The sequence below is a fragment of the Triticum dicoccoides genome, chromosome 2B (genome assembly GCF_002162155.2).
Source record: "Triticum dicoccoides isolate Atlit2015 ecotype Zavitan chromosome 2B, WEW_v2.0, whole genome shotgun sequence".
NCBI classification, from domain to species: Eukaryota; Viridiplantae; Streptophyta; class Magnoliopsida; order Poales; family Poaceae; genus Triticum; species Triticum dicoccoides.
The window spans coordinates 62814813-62836399 of record NC_041383.1 but is presented as its reverse complement, the minus strand read 5'-3'; the positions used below and the strand labels follow the sequence as shown (position 1 = coordinate 62836399).

The following is a 21587-nucleotide window of genomic DNA, read 5'->3' as shown; positions in this document are numbered from 1 at the left end:
TCCATCGAGGTGTGGAAGTGAGGACGGCAATAAGCTTGTCGAAGATAGCAACAACTTCATAGTTCACGTAATCCCAAGAGCAGTTGGGAACTCGACAAATTGCTATCTTCCGTAGACGACAATCACCATAATCGTATTTGAACTCATGTAGAATACCGGTGTACTCAACCTCTGGGCAGCAGTCTGAGATTTTTGGAAGTGGAACCCGGTGACGAGTGTACACATTCACAAGTTCCCACTCGCAGTTGTACCCAATATAAACAACCCAACATCCATTTGCGCCTGCCAAAGCCTTCCCCTCAAGCGATGGCATCTTAACATCATACGTATCATTATCAAGCGGCATCAACTTGCACAAGGTGAGGCTTCTCTCATCCCCGCGCCAGTCAGCAGGGTCACGACGAAGAAGATAGGGGAGATCAAACCGCTCCTGGACCCTTGGGTTCCTTGTAATTATGTTATTAGTTGAGTCGAGAATGGTCTTGAACTAACCTGCCATGCTAGCCGAGGTGATGACATCGCACCGATCAATGAGTTCCTCCACCATGTCATCACTCAGATCGGGGCAAGAATAACTGGGTTGTTTCTGGCCCGTTCCCTCCATGGAGAAGATGATCAAACAATGGTAGAAGGAAGGGTGAAGGAAAATGGAGTGAGGAAGAGCGTGCGACACCAGTTCCAAATATAGAGGGAATGAAAGGCAAAGAGGCGGTGGACGGTTGCCACGGTACACGAAGAGGTGCCTGGGGAGCGAGCGGTTGCCACAGAGGTCACACACTGATGACAAGGGCCGAGTGAACTGCATGCGTATATCGCACACACCTTGATCTGGCTGACCGTTTCTTTTGTTTTGCCTAATCACAAACAGTTCATCCGAGTGAACTGTATGTTGTATATCGCACACACCATCTTCTGGCTGGCCGTTCCTTTTGTGTTGCCTAATCACAAACAGTTCATCCGAGTGAACCGTAGGCTGTGTATCGCACACGCCTTCATCTGGCTGCCTGTTTCTTTTGTTGGGGAACATAGTAATTTCAAAAAAAATCCTACGCACACGCAAGATCATGGTGATGCATAGTAATGAGAGGGGAGAATGTTGTCCACGTACCCTTGTAGACCGAAAGCGGAAGCGTTAGCACAACGCGGTTGATGTAGTCATACGTCTTCACGATCCGACTGACCCAAGTACCGAATGTACGACACCTCCGAGTTCGGCACACTTTCAGATCGATGACGTCCCGCGAACTCCGATCCAGCAGAGATTCATGGGAGAGTTTCTTCAGCACGACGGCATGATGACGGTGATGATGTTGCTACCAACGCAGGGCTTCGCCTAAGCACCACTACAATATTACCGAGGTGGAATATGGTGGAGGGGGGCACCGCACACGGCTTGGAGAGATCAACAGATCAACTTGTGTGTCTAGAGGTGCCCCCTACCCCCGTATATAAAGGAGTGGAGGAGGGGGGAGGGCCGGCCCTCCTATGGCGCGCCCTGGAGGAGTCCTACTCCCATCGGGAGTAGGATACCCCCCTTCCAAGTAGTAGGAGTAGGAGTCAAGGAAAGGGAAAAGAGAAGAGAAGGAAGGAGGGGGCGCAACCCCTCCCCCTAGTCCAATTCGGACTAGGCCTTAGGGGCCCATCCTCGCCTCTCTCTTTCCCCTAAAGCCCAATAAGGCCCATATACTCCCCGACAAATTCCCGTAACTCTCCGGTACTCCGATAAATACCCGAATAGCTCAGAACCTTTCCAATGTCCGAATATAGTCGTCCAATATATCGATCTTTACGTCTCGACCATTTTGAGACTTCTCGTCATGTCCCCCATCTCATCCGGGACTCTGAACTACCTTCGGTACATCAAAACACATAACTCGTAATATAAATCGTCACCAAACTTTAAGCGTGCGGACCCTACGGGTTCGAGAACTATGTAGACATGACCGAGACACGTCTTCGGTCAATAACCAATAGTGGAACCTGGATGCTTATATTGGCTCCCAGATATTCTACGAAGATCTTTATCCGTCAAACTGCATAACAACGTACGTTGTTTCTTTTGTCATCGGTATGTTACTTGCCCGAGATTTGATCGTTGCTATCTCAATACCTAGTTCAATCTCGTTACCGGCAAGTCTCTTTACTCATTATGTAATGCATCATCCCGCAACTAACTCATTAGTCACATTGCTTGCAAGGCTTATAGTGATGTGCATTAATGAGAGGGCCCAGAAATACCTCTCCAACAATCGGAGTGACAAATCCTAATCTCGAAATACGCCAACTCAACAAGTACCTTCGGAGACACCTGTAGAGCACCTTTATAATCACCCAGTTACGTTGTGACATTTGGTAGCACACAAAGTGTTCCTCCGGTAAACGGGAGTTGCATAATCTCATAGTCATAGGAACATGTATAAGTCATGAAGAAAGCAATAGCAACATACTAAACGATCAAGTGCTAAGCTAACAGAATGGGTCAAGTCAATCACATCATTCTCTAATGATGTGATCCCATTAATCAAATGACAACTCATGTCTATGGCTAGGAAACTTAACCATCTTTGATTCAACGAGCTAGTCAAGTAGAGGCATACTAGTGACACTTTGTTTGTCTATATATTCACACATGTACTAAGTTTCCGGTTAATACAATTATAGCATGAATAATAAACATTTATCATGAAATAAGAAATAAATAATAACTTTATTATTGCCTCTAGGGCATATTTCCTTCAGTCTTCCACTTGCACTAGAGTTAATAATCTAGTTCACATCACCATGTGATTTAACACTAATATTCACATCTGCATGTGATTAACACCCATAGTTCACATCGTCATGTGACCAACACCCAAAGGGTTTACTAGAGTCAATAATCTAGTTCACATTGATATATGATTAACACCCAAAGAGTACTAAGGTGTGATCATGTTTTGCTTGTGAGAGAAGTTTAGTCGACGGGTCTGTCACATTCAGAGCCGTATGTATTTTGCAAAATATTCTATGTCTACAATGCTCTGCACGGAGCTACTCTAGCTAATTGCTCCCACTTTCAATATGTATCCAGATTGAGACTTAGAGTCATCCGGATCGGTGTAAAAGCTTGCATCAACGTAACTCTTTACGACGAAATCTTTATCACCTCTATTACCGAGAAATATTCCCTTAGTTCTTACTAAGTATATTCTTGACCGCTGTCCAGTGATCTACTTCTAGATCAAAAATTGTACTCCCTTGCCAAACTCAGAGCAAGGTATACAATAGCTCTAGTACACAGCATGGCATACTTTATAGAACCTATGACTGAGGCATAGGGAATGATTTTTCATTCTTTTTCTATTTTCTACCATGGTCGGGTTTTGAGTCTTACTCAACTTCACACCTTGCAACATAGGAAAGAACTCCTTCTTTCACCATTCCATTTTGAACTACTTCAGAGGTATGTACTCATTAAAAAATCTTATCAAGCGTCTTGATCTATCTCTATAGATCCTGGTGCTCAATGTGTAAGCAGCTTCATCGAGGTCTTTCTTTGAAAAACTCTTATTCAAGTATCCTTTTATGCTATCCAGAATTTCTATATCATTTCCAATCAACAATATGTCATCTACATATAGTTTTAGAAATGCTATAGAGCTCCCACTCGCTTTCTTGTAAATACAGGCTTCTCCAAAAGTCTGTATAATACCATATGCTTTGATCAACTCATCAAAGCGTATATTCCAACTCCGAGATGCTTACACCAGTCCATAGATGGATCACTGGAGCTTGCTTAGTTTGTTAGCACCTTTAGGATCGACAAAACCTTCCGGTTGTATCATATACAACTCTCTTTAATAAATCCATTAAGGAATGCAGTTTTGACATCCATTTTCCAGATTTCATAAAATGTGGCAATTTGCTAACATGATTCGGACAGACTTAAGCATCGCTACAAGTGAGAAAATCTCATCGTAGTCAACACCTTGAACTTTGTCAAAAACCTTTTTTCGACAAGTCTAGCTTTGTAGATAGTAACGCTACTATCAGCGTCCGTCTTCCTCTTGAAGATCCATTTATTTTCTATGGCTTGCCAATCATTGGACAAGTCAACCAAAGTCCACACTTTTGTTCTCATACATGGATCCCATCTTAGATTTTATGGCTTCAAGCCATTTCGCAGAATCTGGGCCCATCATCGCTTCCTCATAGTTCGTAGGTTTCTCATGGTATTGTGACATGACTTCCAGAATAGGATTACCGTACCACACTGGTGCGGACCGTACTCTAGAAGACCTACAAGGTTCTGTAGTTACTTGATTTGAAGTTTCATGATCATCATCATTAGCTTCCTCACTAATTGGTGTAGCAATCACTGGAACTGATTTCTATGATGAACTACTTTCCAATTCGGGAGAAGGTACAATAACCTTATCAAGCTCTACTTTCCTCCCACTCACTTCTTTCGAGAGAAACTCCTTCTCTAGAAAGGATCCATTCTTAGCAACGAATGTCTTGCCTTCGGATCTGTAATAGAAGGTGTACCCAACAGTTTCCTTTAGGTATTCTATGAAGACGCACTTCTCCTATTTGGGTTCGAGCTTATTAGGTTGAAACTTTTTCACATAAGCATTGCAGCCCCAAACTTTAAGAAACGACAACTTTGGTTTCTTGCCAAACCACAATTCATAAGGCGTTGTCTCGACGGATTTTGATGGTGCCCTATTTAAAGTGAATGCAGCTGTCTCTAATGCATAACCCCAAAACGATAGTGGTAAATCAGTAAGATACATCATAGATCGCACTATATCCAATAAAGTGCGGTTACGACATTCAGACACACCATTACACTGTGGTGTTCCATGTGGCGTGAGCTTTGAAACTATTCCATATTGTTTTTAAATGAAGGCCAAACTCGTAACTCAAATATTCTCCTCTAAGATCAGATTGTAGAAACTTTGTTTTCTTGTTACGATGATTCTCCACTTCACTCTGAAATTCTTTGAACTTTTCAAATGTTTCATACTTGCGTTTCATTAAGTAGATATACCCATATCTGCTCAAATCATCTGTGAAGTTCAGAAAATAACGATACTCGCCACGAGCATCGACACTCATTGGATCGCATACATCGGTATGTATTATTTCCAACAGGTCAGTAGCTTGTTCCATTGTTTCGGAGAACGGAGTTTTAGTCATCTTGCCCATAAGGCACGGTTCGCAAGCATCAAATGATTCATAATCAAGTGATTCCAAAAGTCCATCTTTATGGAGTTTCTTCATGCACTTTACACCGATATGACCCAAATGGCAGTGCCACAAATAAGTTGCACTATCATTATCAACTTTGCATCTTTTGGCATCAATATTATGAATATGTGTATCTCTACGATCGAGATCCAACAAACTATTTTCATTGCGTGTATGACCATCGATGGTTTTGTTCATGTAAACAGAACAACAATTATTCCCTGACTTTAAATGAATAATCGTATTGCAATAAACATGATCAAATCATATTCATGCTCAATGCAAACACCAAATAACATTTATCTAGGTTCAACACTAATCTCGAAAGTATAGGGAGTGTGCGATGATGATCATATTAATCTTGGAACTACTTCCAACACACGTCATCACTTCACCCTCCACCACACACTACAAGAAATATGTCAACTTGTGACTTTGATCATTGGTCACTGAATGGTCATTGTTTTTCATTTGTGACCTTTTTGTGACCAAAACAGATGGTAAAAAGCTGGCGGTCGTAAACTAATATTAATGATCTTCTTCGGGATAAGGTTGTACACGTTTACGACCAAAACAAAAAGGTCGTTGAACCCATAACCTTTTGTTATGGTCACTGGCTGTCTGCCCAGGCCACGTCGGATCTGACGTGGCAATATGACATGGCAAAATTACGACCAATTGAAAAGGTCGTTGATAAGATTCAGCCCGGTCAAGTTCAGTGCCTAGATGGGCCAAGCCCATTAATTCAGCCCATTTATTGTATTTTTTCCTTGTTAATTCTGGTTAGCTTCATGGGCCTCGCCCAAGAATTCAGCCTTTTTATATATCTAGTTGTGCCTTTTCTTTTTATTTTCTAGGACATGGCCTTCTATAATTCATTTCTTTTTTGGGCCTCGCCCTTTTACAGTGCAATCTATTTTGGGCCTCCACAACAGACATGGTTATTCCAGCTTGACATCTCAGCATGTACACATGAATTCAAACCTTCTTTCTTTTAACACAAAAGAATTCTTTAAACAGTCACGACAGTAGATAGTAGATACATTGGACATTGACTGAATTAACATGGAAATGGAGCAGCATTTCTATTTCTACCATTTCTATTTCTACCAGCAGCAATAGACACTTGCAAGGAGCTAAACTAACAACAACCATCCTTCATCAATTAGTGCTGCTGCTTGGTGTGCCGCATCACTAGTTTCCCTGCACACAGCAAGTTTCCGAAGCAACGTAGGGAGCCTTCTCCTACAATTCATTCAAACATAGGAAATGTTAGTGCGGTGCCACTCTCATCCATTCATCTGACAACATATAATACTAGCTATCTCAAGGAGGGAGGTATGGGAATCAATAGGCTAGTACCAGTTAATGATGGCGTCGATGATGATCTGGATGGGGTTGGCGTTGTTGAGGAGGTGGATGATCTCCATGGTGTGCATGATGATGCAGACTAGCATGATCTTCCTGTTGTTGTTGCCGTGCATCATGAGCGAGTTGGGTGAGGGGCTGAATGCCAGTACAAAACAATGAAAGAAAACTAAAGCTGGATAGAATAATGCATTCATCTTGCAAGTCAACAGTTATCACAGAGAACATGATACCATAATATGAATGAATGCACTCAGATTCTAATCTCACATAGACAAAATTCACTTATTACATTTCAGCATATAAGCTAGAATTGACAAATACACAGCAGGATTCAATTCATCTTGCCCATATACAACAACCAACAGACATCTTACGTTTCAGCATGCACATACAATTTATTTACTTATTTTTGAGCAAAACTGTCCACTTCCAAATAGAATGTCCTTTCATTTGATAAATAAAAATAGAAGGCCAAAGAAATATATTCTATTAATTTTTAACACACACAAAATTATGAGCTTGACAGCCATCGGTCTAACCATATCACACAAACAACAACATACAAACTAATTAGCAGTACTATATATGATGCAACATACAGACAGAATTTCTACCTTGTTATTATCAGGGAGCAACAGGGGGAGGGGGAGATTTTGATTGGCTCCGTGTCAGCTTCCATCACCACAAACTCAGAGTCTTCGTAGCTGGGGAAAAGAGAAAACGGAGATTAAAAATCATAGGAACTGAAATTAGTAGGACCGACCAAAGCGCACAGCTAGGGACTGGTCACCTTCAAGGTAGACCAATGAATTAACTAGTTTTAGTCAAAGACGTAAGCATGCACATACAAACATACATACGAATTTAACTAGAATCCATATATGCCTCTGCACTTAATTACAGGTTCTATCCAACTTGCACTTGGAAAGAGTACATCCTGGTTTACTAGCAGCCAAAAAAAAGATTCAGGTTCTGGGCTTGGTGCATGAATGCTACTGTCGTAGACAGACAGAGAGGAAAGAGTTGAGTAGGAGAAAGAATTCATTCATCTTTATTTTTCCAGTAGCAGGAGGTACAGCTTGGCTATAGTTTTAGAAAGGACTCTTGAGTTTGCTCGAACCAAAAAGAAAAAAAAGTGATGCATATTTTTTCATAGATACAAGAAACTGAAGATCCAACTAGATTCAGTCAAAGTTTCAGCAAGCTGCACATATGTACTATTTTTTGACTTGTTTGTGACGAGCAAATTAAAGTTGGCCCCTGCCAAACAAAATGTGATTTCAGGAAGCCAAAGAAAGGCAAGCATACAACACATGACAAGTAAATAAATTTTCATAACAAGCTAAACCTGAAGGATAAAGCCTAACATTTCACCCACCCCAAACTTCAGTATTTAGTGGTACAATGAAAGAGCAGTTCAACCAAATATATTTCTTCTATATGATTTTGGTTCCAACTATTTACTAATGAAACAGAATAATAAGTATTAACCAGTCCAAACAAGCACCTCACTGACACAAGGGTTGCCACCAATTAAACTTACTTCACACCGAGATCAATATGCTCTGGATACTGAAGCCAAAGCATCCGGTGTTGCCGAAGTTCCTCCTGAGCAGTTCGTACTCCCTCACCTTCAGGCCACACTCCAGCAGCTAAATCGCCTTCTCAAACCTGATAGTCATGTAGCACGCAATCTTCTCATTACGTCTGATACCGAACGACCTGACAGTGTACCTCACTGCAATAGCACAATATCGTTCCTATTAGGACCACCAATATCGACCACAATTGACATGTCCACCAGGACCAAGTCGGATTTAAGACACTCACCCTTGGAGAACACCGGTCACTGTCCGCTCAACTGCTCCAGCACCTATCAAATTAACAATAATGCAGTTAACGTCCATCAATGATTTGCGGTTAACCTGTATTTTACAGAGATCGGGAATGCAGAGAAATGACTTGAACTACTCCATGCCACTGAGACAACAGACTAAGGTCAATCTACAACTAGCGAAATGGAGTTGAAACGATTGACCACGGCGAAACAACAGTTATTACATGGTAGTAGCATCAGCATCAGAAGCCGATGCATGTCTTACTAGCAATCTACACAGGACACCCCAGATATAATTGGCCAGTGCCAATTTCGGCCAGAAACAAGTGTACAAACAAGGGCGCTAGATTGCTATGAGCGAACAAGGACAAGCAGGCTCCTAACAACCAAAACAATATACTCCAAGTGCAAATAGTAGTAATCTGGTGCTACCCTATTCACATTCTTGTGCCTCGGTGATGTCATTTTCTATCAGGTCTGCTGGCACAAGAAAAGCATACTATACTGAATGAAAAGCACTTAACCTTTTGCCAGAACAACAAGCATGCTCGAACATTACATCATGAACAACCCTAATCAAATATGACATTGTTAATGCCAAGGATATGATTTCCTTTAATAAGCTTGTCAAGGTTTCGCATGCCAACATGACCTAATCGTCTATGCCATAACCAGCCTTTAGAGGATTTAGCAATTAAGCAAGTTCTAGGTTGGGCCTTTTTAGTGAAATCAACAATATAAAGATCACCTCTATGTATACCGGTAAAGACCATTTTATGATTATCTCTACGAAACACTTGGCAATCTACTTCAGTAAATAGGACATTGAAACCGAAATCAGCAAGTCTAGATAAAGAAAGTAAATTGTACCCAAGAGATTCAACGAGCATAACATTTTGTATGGAGCTATCATGTGAGATGGCCACCTTACCGAGGCCAACCACCTTACCATTTGAGTTATCACCAAAAGTGACATACTTTCGAGGGTCGTCATTTTCAGCAAGCTCACGAAACATATCTTTGTCTCCGGTCATCTGATCGGTACATCCACTATCAAGAACCCATTCCTTTCCTCCTGCCATGTATCCCCGAAGATTTGCCATAAGACCAAAGTGTCTCATTGCATCATCAAGATCAATGTCACTATCATCATCCTCATCATAGTATCCATGTTCAACACCATCATGTGATGGATCAATTCCTAGATAGGGTGATTCGTTAGAATGAGTTTGACAATGATCTTCTTTATGAATTTTAACAACTTCGGAAATAATATCACTAATAATTCCAACATCTCCTTTGGCACGCATAAGATTTGTAAGCTCAAATAGACAATCACCAAACTTAGGATCATTGGAATTCATCTTGCTCAAGGCAATAGACTTATGGAGAATTTCATCTGGATTTTTCAAGGACTAGTTTGGAAAATGTTCCTCAAGAATTTTCCATATGGTGTAGGCACACTCGAGAGTAGATAAGCAAGCTATCAAGTTCCTAGGCAAACCTCTAGTGATAAGATCAATAGTTCTAAGATTTTGAATCATGTCAATTGACTTATCAAGAGTACGATGCATAGGATCAACATGAGGTGCACAAGGGCTAGTAATGTACTTGCTCAAATGATATTCATTAAAAATCGCAAGCATCTCATTTTTCAACTCATGAAAGTACTCTCCATCAAGTATAGGCACTCTATGTCTAAGACTCCCCAAAGTAGACTCATCCATCTTCCTCCAATGGTGTTTCAACCAAAGCAATGGAGACCAAAGCTCTGATACCAATTGAAAGGATCGAGAAGAGGTGTCTAGAGGGGGGTGAATAGACACTAAGCAAGAAAAGTTGCATTTTTTAATTTCTTATGTTGAAGTGGAGTTTTTGCACAAGTTTAACATTCACAATACATATCAAGCAAGCATGCAAAGAGCATATGAGCAGCGGAAAGTAAAGCATGAAAATTGCAAGAATGTAAAGGGATGGGATTGGTGTGTGCAAATGCAATTTGGAGACACGGAGATTTTTGAGTCGTGGTTCCGATAGGTGGTGCTATCGTACATCCACGTTGATGGAGACTTCAACCCACGAAGGATAATGGTTGCACGAGTCCACGGAGGGCTCCACCCACGAAGGGTCCACGAAGAAGCAACCTTGTCTATCCCACCATGGCCATCGCCCACGAAGGACTTGCCTCACTAGGGTAGATCTTCATGAAGTAGGCGATCTCCTTGCCCTTACAAACTCATTGGTTCAACTCCACAATCTTTACGGAGGCTCCCAAGTGACACCTAGCCAATCTAGGAGACACCACTCTCCAAGAAGTAACAAATGGTGTGTTGAAGATGAACTCCTTGCTCTTGTGCTTCAAATAATAGTCTCCACAACACTCAACTCTCTCACACATGATTTGAATTTGGTGGAAAGAAGATTTGAGTGGAAAGCAACTTGGGGAAGGCTAGAGATCAATATTTATGTGGTAGAAATGGAAGATCTTGACCTCAACACAAGTGTAGGTTGTTCTCTCTCAAAAAATGAATGCTGGAAGTGTAGGCACGTTCTGATGGCTCTCTCCATGAATGAAGAGTGGGTGGAGGGGTATATATAGCCTCCACACAAAATCTAACCGTTACGCACAACTTACCAAACTCTATGGGACCAAATTGTGAAACTCGGTCGGACCGATTTAGGAAATAATGTGACCGTTAGGATTTTCGGTGCGACCGACATGTTATCTCGGTGGGACCGATATGGTTAGGGTTGGGGCATAACGTAATCTCGGTGAGACTGATTACACAAACTCGATGAGACCGATTTTGGTGATGGACACACAGAGGGTTGGTCAGGCAAACTCGGTGGGACTGATTCGCTCATCTTGGTTAGACCAAAATGTTACGGAGAGGAACAGAGAGTTTGCATTTTAATCTCGGTAGGACCGATTAAACAAACTCGGTGAGACCGATTTTGGTAATGGACATACACATAGAGATTATAATCCCATCTCGGTGAGACCGAGATCCCTATCGGTGAGACCGAAAAGACTAGGTTTTGTGGCAGTGGCTATGAAAACTGAACTCGGTGGCGCCGGATGGAAAGATTTGGTAGGGCCGAGTTTGACTTTTGGTTTGGGACATATGTGGATGTGAGAATGTGGTTGAGGGCTTTGGAGCATATCACTAAGCACTTTGAGCAATCAAGCCATTAAGCAACACCTCATCCCTTCTTAATAGTATTGGCTTTCTTATGGACTCAATGTGATCTTAGATCACTAAAGGTAAAATGTAGAGTCTTGTGCTAAGAGATTGAGCCAATCCTTGGTCCTTAGCATCTTGAAGGGGTTACACATCCTCTAGTCCATGCCACTCCATTGTTGAACTTATCTGAAACATACTAGGTAAAAGTATTAGTCCAACAAGAGATATGTTGACAATAATTACCAAAATCACCCAGGGAGCACTTGTGCTTTCAGACTTGTATCGCCCAGAACTCACTTATGTTCTAATCGTGCATATAACATCTACGAATAAAACCAGGCTCTGATACCACTGTTGGGGAACATAGTAATTTCAAAAAAAATCATATGCACACGCAAGATCATGGTGATGCATAGCAACGAGAGGGGAGAGTGTTGTCCACGTACCCTCGTAGACCGAAAGCAGAAGCGTTAGCACAACACGGTTGATGTAGTCGTACGTCTTCACGATCCGACCGATCCAAGTACCGGACGTACGACATCTCCGAGTTCAGCACACGTTCAGCTCGATGACGTCCCGCGAACTCCGTTCCAGCAGAGCTTCATGGGAGAGTTTTGTTAGCATGACGGTGTGATGACGGTGATGATGTTGCTACCGATGCAGGACTTCGCCTAAGCACCGCTATGATATTACCGAGGTGGAATATGGTGGAGGGGGGCACCGCACACGGCTGGGAGAGATCAACAGATCAACTTGTGTGTCTAGAGGTGCCCCCTGCCCCCGTATATATAGCAGTGGAGGAGGGGGGGAGGGCCGGCCCTCCTATGGCGCGCCCTGGAGGAGTCCTACTCCCACCGGGAGTAGGATTCCCCCCCCCCCCCTTCCAAGTAGTAGGAGTAGGAGTCAAGGAAAGGGAAAAGAGAAGGGAAGGAAGGAGGGGGCGCAGCCCCCCTAGTCCAATTTAGAATAGGCCTTGGGGGGGCTCTCTCTCTTTCGCCTAAAGCCCAAAGGCCCATATACTCCCCGGCGAATTCCCGTAACTCTACAGTACTCTGATAAATACCCGAATCACTCGGAACCTTTCCAATGTCCGAATATAGTCGTCCAATATATCGATCTTTACGTCTCGACCATTTTGAGACTCCTCGTCATGTACCCGATCTCATTCGGGACTCCGACCTACCTTCGGTACATCAAAGCACATAACTCATAATACAAATCGTCACCGAACTTTAAGCGTGCGGACCCTATGGGTTCCATAACTATGTAGACATGACCGAGACACGTCTCCGGTCAATAACCAATAGCGTAACCTGGATGCTCATATTGGCTCCCACATATTCTACGAAGATCTTTATCGGTCAAACCGCATAATAACATACGTTGTTCCTTTTGTCATCGGTATGTTACTTGCCCGAGATTCGATTGTTGGTATCTCAATACCTAGTTCAAACTCGTTACCGGCAAGTCTCTTTACTCGTTATGTAATGCATCATTCCGCAACTAACTCATTAGTCACATTGCTTGCAAGGCTTATAGTGATGTGCATTACCGAGAGGGCCCGGAGATACCTCTGCGACAATCGGAGTGACAAATCCTAATCTTGACAAGTACCTTCAGAGATACCTGTAGAGCACCTTTATAATCACCCAGTTATGTTGTGACGTTTGGTAGCACACAAAGTGTTCCTCCGGTAAACGGGAGTTGCATAATCTCATAGTCATAGGAACATGTATAAGTATGAAGAAAGCAATAGCAACATACTAAACGATCAAGTGCTAAGCTAACAGAATGAGTCAAGTCAATCACATCATTCTCTAATGATGTGATCCCGTTAATCAAATGAAAACTCATGTCTATGACTAGGAAACTTAACCATCTTTGATTCAACGAGCTAGTCAAGTAGAGGCATACTAGTGACACTTTGTTTGTCTATATATTCACACATGTACTAAGTTTCCGGTTAATACAATTCTGGCATGAATTTATCATGAAATAAGGAAATAAATAATAACTTTATTATTGCCTCTAGGGCATATTTCCTTCATCTTTTGTGTTGTGTAATCACAAACAGTTCGTCCGAGTGAACCTTATGCTGTATATCGCACACACCTTCATCTGGCCACCCGTTTCTTTTGTTCCTCCTCATCGCAAACAGTTAATTGAACTGAACCGTATGCCCTTCATCGCACACGCAACTAAAACCTGAACCCTGTTTGATGCATCCGTCATCGCAAACGTTTTATACATTTCTGACGGTTTTCATACACCAATGTTTGCGATTATGGCATTGCACACAATTTCTCAAAGGGTCTCTGATCGTAGTTTCGCGTTAGCAGCATCCTGCAGTAGTGGAAGTGAAGTTCACACATAGTGCAATTAATAGGTTTGTTTCTCCTATTCTTATTTGGCATCAAAGATAACACTTTTCTGATCAAAAGAAGCACTAAAACCATGGTGTATATCCGAGGAAACCAAAACTAACCTAAAATGTTGGATGACTCAACTTATCCACCACTATAAATACATTCTAACATGATAAAATCACAAAATAATTTGTCCAAGTACAAATTAATTAGATTATGGAAATTTTATTAATAATTTTACATATATATTCAAACAAAACCACCAGGTCCACCATAGTAAGTATGCACACCAAAGTGGCTATATCCATCAACATAACCCATCGCAGTATATTTGGATAAATTGGTGGCGACATACCCAAATTTCCTGTCATCTGGAATAACATACTTGTTTTCCTTATTTAAAATTTCGATATTTCTCACAAATGCTGCTTTGCCAAGTCCTTCGGAAGCAAAATGGCCACTACCCATTTGTGGAGAGTCTGATGACACCGTCGGACCTTGAATATATCCACCCCATAATGCATAATTACATTCATCCTTCATGAAATGGAAAATTTCCCTTGGCCAATATCCAATATGTATGTTTTGTGGACCATAAGCCACCCACCAATGTCTAGTCATTGGATCCTAAAATAAATCAGGATTCATGGTAAATGCTTCAACACAGTTGAAATGAATAACAATCGATCAAATGTTTGTGGCGAGGTGAAGCTATCCTTTTAATTGTATTCCATATTACCAAGAACATTATATTAGAAATATATTTGGGAGTCTCCCTCTATACTAAAATATTTTTCTATGATCAAATGTTCTTAGTAAGATTGTGTTATCTATTGTTTTGACACCTATAAGTTTGGTTTAGCCAATGTCTTCAAGTTTTCATATAAATATAATTCATGTATTTCATATGACAAAACAAAATACAAGAATTAAAAAATATTTACATGAGAATACCTTGAAAATAGGAACATATATCATGTATTGTGGTCCTTTATAGACAGAAACTGGTTTAAGTCTTCCTCCTAGACCAACACTTGAGCTAACTTGCACGAAAGCCCCACAATCATGATCAGGGCAAGTCTTTAATCCATCAACCTTTACATAAATGTGTTCCAACGTCAATAAAAGCTATATCATTAAATTTAAGAATGTGTATCCAGAGAAATAGTTATGGATTACCCAAGCAACATGGAACCTAGCAAGGTTGTCACCACTGTAGCTTGGATATACCAAAGAACCGGCCCCTATCCCATCTGCAACACCTGCTTTTATTATCTTATTAATTTGTATCCACGATGCACTTAGATCCTTACTATTATTCTTCACCATAGGATTATAGATATTTATTTTAGCCCGCGTTCCATATAGCACATCAAAATACTCTACTCCTGCAACCTGCAAGCCGAAACAAGATATTTACTTGTTTACAATTAAAATACTAATGCTTATTAAACAAGAAAGATTGACATCATATCGCAACAAATTTTTTATGGACATCACTTAATGGTGCATTTAAGGTCAATATAGACCAAACATTTAGAGAAAATTTTCATCTACTACAGTGGCAACAAAAATGTCAAGTATGAAAATATTCAGACAAATAGTTATTTGCATTTGCTTATATGACTACCTTGGACCATATATTCCATCTAAAGGATGAATTTAATGCGATAAAATCCTAGACTGCTATTAGGTAATTATTGCTTTGACATGTGGTTTGCAAGGCAATAAATTCTTGTGCATTTAACATCTCCAAGGAAAAGTTTATATTATTATAATCTACCAATATAAACGGATCACTCAAAAATTATATTTAAAACTGACCTCATGTTCTTCATTGGTAATCACTTTATCAATAGTTTCTACTGGCATGTGGACCCTTCTGTTGTTGCGCAATATTGGAATTGTTCCTGTAGGGCACTCAATCAAGGCCAATTGGGCTTGTGGGATGACATCCATCGAAGGAGATTTGGTAGAAATACTCAGCGGGAAAGCTTGGTTCCATCTGTAATTGGGAAAGTTTAATCAATATGTACTTTTAAGACAAAATATGATAAAAAATATGCATGTTTGCAGTTTCCCTTGCTTGATGACCATAACAAATGTTTTATATTTCTCTTCTGTGAAATAAAGATAACATGAAGAGAAATTTTAGAATGCTAGATGTGTAGTGGAAGCTTATTGATGAAGTATTAGAACAAAAACTAAATTTCAAATAATTTCTAGCATGATTATATATATTAGCTACCAATCTGCCATTGTTTACTTCAAATAACATATCGTTCCTGTATGGATTGAGACATGAATATCTACATTTTACTTAGGCAGTACATGAATGTTATAATATATTGATTATTAAAACTTGCCTGGATTTTGTGGTCTTTTATTAGTGGATGGCTCAAGGCTGGTTGTAGATTCAGATCAATGCAGTCATAAACATCTCCTCCGTCAACCTATTTGGGCATCTCCTCAACTTCATAGTTGAAAAATTGATTATAGATATACAAACTAAGATGAATTCATACATACCAGAATAGTCTTATTGACTTTTTGATTCAATGGGACCCCACTAGCATTATCTTCTCGTCCGACACACTTTACTTCCTTTCCACCGATGGCCAGAATAAGATATGCTAAGAGAATGGTCACACTAATAGATGGGTTTTCTTTCATGATGGAAATATGAAATGTTCAATTTGTTGATGTGTTTACCATCATATTAATAATGTTAGGAAACTATCATGAAATGAATGGTTGTCATTCAATAAGACCATTAAATTACATTGCTGGAATAAAATATGTCATTGTATTAATTGCATAAGATATAATAATTGACCGCCTCTTAGTTTTTATTACAAAAATCTTGAAGTACTAATGCCCCGAAATATTTGACTTATGTAATAAATGGAAAGATCTTCAAAATTATTGTCTCATATGGATAATGTTGACCCTAGTTGATTGTTCACCCTTACAGTAGATAGGATACAATAACTATACCACCTCCTAGTATTATTACCAAAATATTGGAGTATTAATGACCCAATAATATTTGAGATATGTAATAAATGAAAAAATCTTCACAATTAATGTCCCATATGGATAATGTTAGCCCCAATTAATTGCTCTTTGATTATAGACGATATTAACTCAATTCATAACACACAAGTTTGGGTCTATTCAATATGATCGTTCTTCTAACGCCATAATCTCAATGTTGTTTTAGGACTATCATTACACTTAATGACATCCTAAGATCCAGAAAACATGATCACCAACAACACTTTAGCTAGTCCTAGAGGCAAGACTAAGAACCTTTTTATTTAACTGTTTATCCTTCCACACGTGCATATGAGTTTTCCACTGAATCACATATTCCGGGATCATAGCAGATATAGCATAGAATATAAACTCTATAATTATGAATATGAAAATATAATAATACAAATATTATTGCCTCTAGGGCATATTTACAACACTTAAATGTACCTTTGGAAGATTGAAGATTGCTTTAGGAGATGTATCAAACCCTTTAGAAAGGTGGACAAGAAATTAGTCCTGATTGGGGTGGCTGCAATGTTTTGGACTATTTGGAATTGCAGGAATGGGATTATTTCTATAACAAAATGTACAATGATTAAACTTATGATGTATTGTATAATGGCTTGGTCTATTTCAAAGAGAAAGGAGCAAAACACAAAGGTTTTGGAGCTAGGAACAAGGCTGTTAGAACTTGTCGCAAGTGAGTGTAGAAAGCTTCACAAGAGTGGAGGTACAATATGCCACGTTGGGAGGGTGGGGATCCGGAGTTCTCGGTTGAAGATGCCTATGGAAGACGGCGTGCCTCTTCTCTAGTAGTAGTGGTAGTGGTTTAGGTGGCCTTGAGTGCCTCGTTTTGATTCCTGTTCCTGCTCTTGTTTATGTCACAAATAATTTGTAAAACTTGCAATATATATGTTTACTCCCCTCTGCTGTTGTCTAAGAGTAGGGGGTGAGACGTTTGGAGGTTTGCTTTTGGTTTTGGGTCATGTTTGTAGCTCGTACTATTGGTTTCCTTTAATGGAAATCGGAAGGGGGGGAGCCCTACTTTTCTTCAAAAGAGGGGTGACATGGTGGCGGGCCTGGTTTTCCTGTTTTTTTAGTTGGCTTTACCAGTTTGGCTGACGTGGCTGCTGATTGGATGATCAACTTGGTCAAAACCGGGAATAGTTGCTAAAACCAGTCATGGGGTTGCATTTTGACCGGTTTTGAGAATCAAGGGTTGATTCTTAGATGGTTTTGCAGTTCGGGGTTGTATATTAGACTTTGGTGGTAGTTTGAGGTTGTAATATGTACTTCGCTCCCCAGATTTAAGTGTGAATTTCCAAAAAATGGGGTGCATCCAATAGGAATAGAACTCCTAACCGCAGGTGTGTCTACGGCCGGATGTACACGATCTTTAAAGAACTAAATTCCTTGCAGATGCGAGCACTCTTGAAAATTTTCAAACATTTCATGCAAAATGCCAACAAGATTTTGCAAAAGCAAAATCATATTTAAAAATCCGAACGTTTCCAAAACATGGCTGTTTTTTCAACTTTTTCTACGAACATTTTTTTAAAATTTTAACATAATTTGAAACTGGTGACATTTTTCAAAAAAAAAATTGAAAGCACGAAATTTTTCTGAAAGTTCATATTATTTTATGAATATTTTTTTTGAATTTATGAAAAAATTAGGAAAATGGTATTTTTCAAAGTTTCCATACAATGTTTTAACAATTTTCAAAAACACATACAATTTTCAAATCTATGATTTATATAACAAAAGAGGAACATTTTATAAAAATCTGAATAATCTTTTAAAACAAGAATCTTTTCTGAAAGTACCAAACATTTTTTAAATGTGAAAACTTTTTAAATTTATAAACAAATTTGGAACCTTGTCAAACATTCCTGAAAATTAGCAAAAAATATGAACATTTGCTGAGTTTTAAGATTTTTTTCGAAATGGACAACATTTACCGAAATCACAAAAAATCAATTGTTCTGACACAAAAATTAATTCCTGATTTTTTTAATAAAACCAAAAAATAAACAAAGGAAAAAATGAACAAAAATTTGAAAACAGGTATATTATTTGAAAGTCACAACAAATAAGGAAAACAACAAAAAAATTATAATACATGTCTATCATTTTTCCAAAATTTGCTTGACATGTTTCATATACCAGATTACACGTTTAACATATTTTAATACGTGGTCAACAAATTTTTGTACACATTTAACATTTTCTACAAACCCATTATTTTTAATTACCAGTTTAGTATGTTTTTAATACATGTTCAACATTTTAACTATACACATTTAGCAATTTTGAAATAAAATTTTAAAATTTTCCTAATACATGATCGACATTTTTTTCTATACACATGTATAATAAAATCATAAACAAGTTTAGTATTTTTTGAATACATGGTCAACATTTTATCTCTACACATTTAACATTTTATAAATAAAATTGTAACATTTTCTGAAAACATGGTAAACCTTGTTTTCTACACACATTTAATATTTTTTAACTAAATGTTTAATATTTTTTGAATACATGGCCAACTTTGTCTATGCACATTTAACATTTTGCAAATACAAGTTCTACATTTTTTGAATAATGGTCGAAAAAATTTCCATAAAAGTTTAACATTTTTGAGATGATTGATTAACCTTTTTCAAATACTTGTTTAACACTTTTTTAAATGTTTAGATTAAAAAAATGAATTCTAGATTTTTTGTACACATTTTTCATATACATGAGAAACATTTTCTCTATACATTGTTTAAATGCTTGGTCAATGTTTTGTCAATGGTTTATGCAAAGTGTTTTTGTAATATCTATTCATTTAGAATATTTGGAAGTATAAATAAAAAACAATACGTGAAAAAAGGGGAAAAACAGGCAGTCGCCTTCCGCGAGCCTGGGCTGACCCATCTCGCTCTCCCCTTTAGCTAGCCTAGGTCTCGCTAGAAGAGAGACATAAGGGCATCCCAGCTCGAGATATGCACCATGCGATCCGGGACGTGCGCGCATCGCGCAAATTTCGGAGGTGACCAAGATTTTTCGCGCTCAACAAACCTAAAAACTCAATAAGCTAGCTGAACGCATCTCGGCTGATAATCACACAAAAAGATGGCAACCAACCGGCAGGTAGACCAAGTTGATCCCCGAACGAGTCGCTGCCACCTCCTATTCGACGAGTCGCTGCCACCTCCTGTTCGACGAGTCGCTGCCACCTCCCGTCCGACGAGGCCACGCGCGCGACAGCGCTGTCCCGCCACGTCGGTGACGACGTGCCGGTCGTGGACCTCGTCGACCACAAGGCAGATCGTCGGGGGGGCGGGGAAACGGCCCCCTCGTGTGCTTCGACATCAAGGTGACGGGCGCGTTCTTATCCAAGGGGCCCACCCACTGGCGGAGCTATGTACAAAGCTGCAGGTGCCATGGCCCCCCAACCTTCACTAGTTTTGTGAAGAAAACAATTTAGAGGGCTGAGATTGATTTTTTTGGGGTATTTTATCCCTTAAAATTGAGTGTTTTGTCCTCGGCCCTCCAATAATCACCGTCAAGCTCCACCACTAGGCCCACCACACCGATCCGTGTCCTCCGGCTGCACGCGCGCCACCCGCTGGATCGCCACCGCGCCACCGCCGCCTCCTCCGATGCGGAGGAGATCACCTCGCGCTGCAGTACCGGCACTACTCCCGCCGCAGGCTCTACCCCTTCGCCTGGTTCGGGAAGGCCTTGGCGTACTTCGGCGAAGACGTCAGTGGCAGCTACACTAGGACACCGCGCCAGCTCTTCCGGTGTGCCACGCTGCGGCGCCTGCGCCTGGCCAACTGGAAGCTCGACCTGCCCTGGGAATCATGGCGCCGACCGCGATGCTGCAGCAGCTGGTCTGCAGCTGGCACCAGCTGCCTATGCCTAGCCGACCTGAGGCTCGAGGAGTGACATCATCCAAGATCACTGTGTCCAGTGACCTCCTCTGGAGCTTTGCCATGGTCTGCTGCCACAACGCCCACCGAGTCGTCCTGCGCACCCAGCACCTGCGGTCCCTGTGCCTGCGCTAGAAGGGCTCCCTTTGGACACCATCCTTGACATCCCCAACTATGGTGAGGTCGTGGCGCTGACCATCGATATATGCGAGGACCTCACAAGCAAAGCACCAACGCAAGTTGATCCAGTCTTGGATCTTATCGGCCGGTGCAAGAAACTAACGTACCTTCACCTCGGGATGCGCCCCTCGATGGCCTACTACAGTAGCGAGCTCGCAGCCATAGCCCGCGACCACCTACCAGAGCTCCGGCACCTAGCCCTCGAGGAGTTCTTGCCTTCTTGGCCGCTAGCTGACCAAGTGGTCTGATCCATCGCCGTCCTGGTCGCCAACATCCTACACCTGGAAGCGCTGTCGTTGTTTCCTTTGGGCTCCGAGACATTGAAGAAGACATACTACTCTGATGATGACTACGCGTTTCTGCTCCGGTGCTCCCCCCTGGAGTGAATGCTCGGTGCGTGAAACACAAGGACGGCTGACATCTGTCAAAAACGATTCGTGAAGAGGGGCAC

The 21587-nt window shown here is 40.6% G+C and overlaps 1 protein-coding gene across 1 annotated transcript; it reads right to left on the bottom strand.

The window, feature by feature from the left end:
• Positions 1–6587: 6587 nt before the first annotated feature.
• Positions 6588–16664, bottom strand: LOC119360464. Its single transcript, XM_037626093.1, has 9 exons — positions 16521–16664; positions 16354–16444; positions 15816–15985; positions 15171–15386; positions 14946–15086; positions 14247–14618; positions 8434–8528; positions 7218–7307; positions 6588–6738 (listed from the first exon to the last, which is right to left on the bottom strand). Exons 1-9 carry the CDS (start codon positions 16662–16664, stop codon positions 6588–6590), a joined length of 1470 nt encoding a protein of 489 aa, XP_037481990.1.
• Positions 16665–21587: the final 4923 nt, after the last annotated feature.

What these genes read in the sequence shown, in the direction of transcription:
- LOC119360464 (XM_037626093.1), bottom strand. Translation starts at nt 16,664, where the DNA reads ATGAAAGAAAACCCATCTATTAGTGTGACCATTCTCTTAGCATATCTT. An exon ending in AAGTCAATAAGACTATTCTG is followed by an intron (nt 16,445 to 16,520) that starts GTATGTATGAAT and finishes ATGCCCAAATAG; the next exon opens with GTTGACGGAGGAGATGTTTA. An exon ending in TTACCAATGAAGAACATGAG is followed by an intron (nt 15,387 to 15,815) that starts GTCAGTTTTAAA and finishes TTCGGCTTGCAG; the next exon opens with GTTGCAGGAGTAGAGTATTT.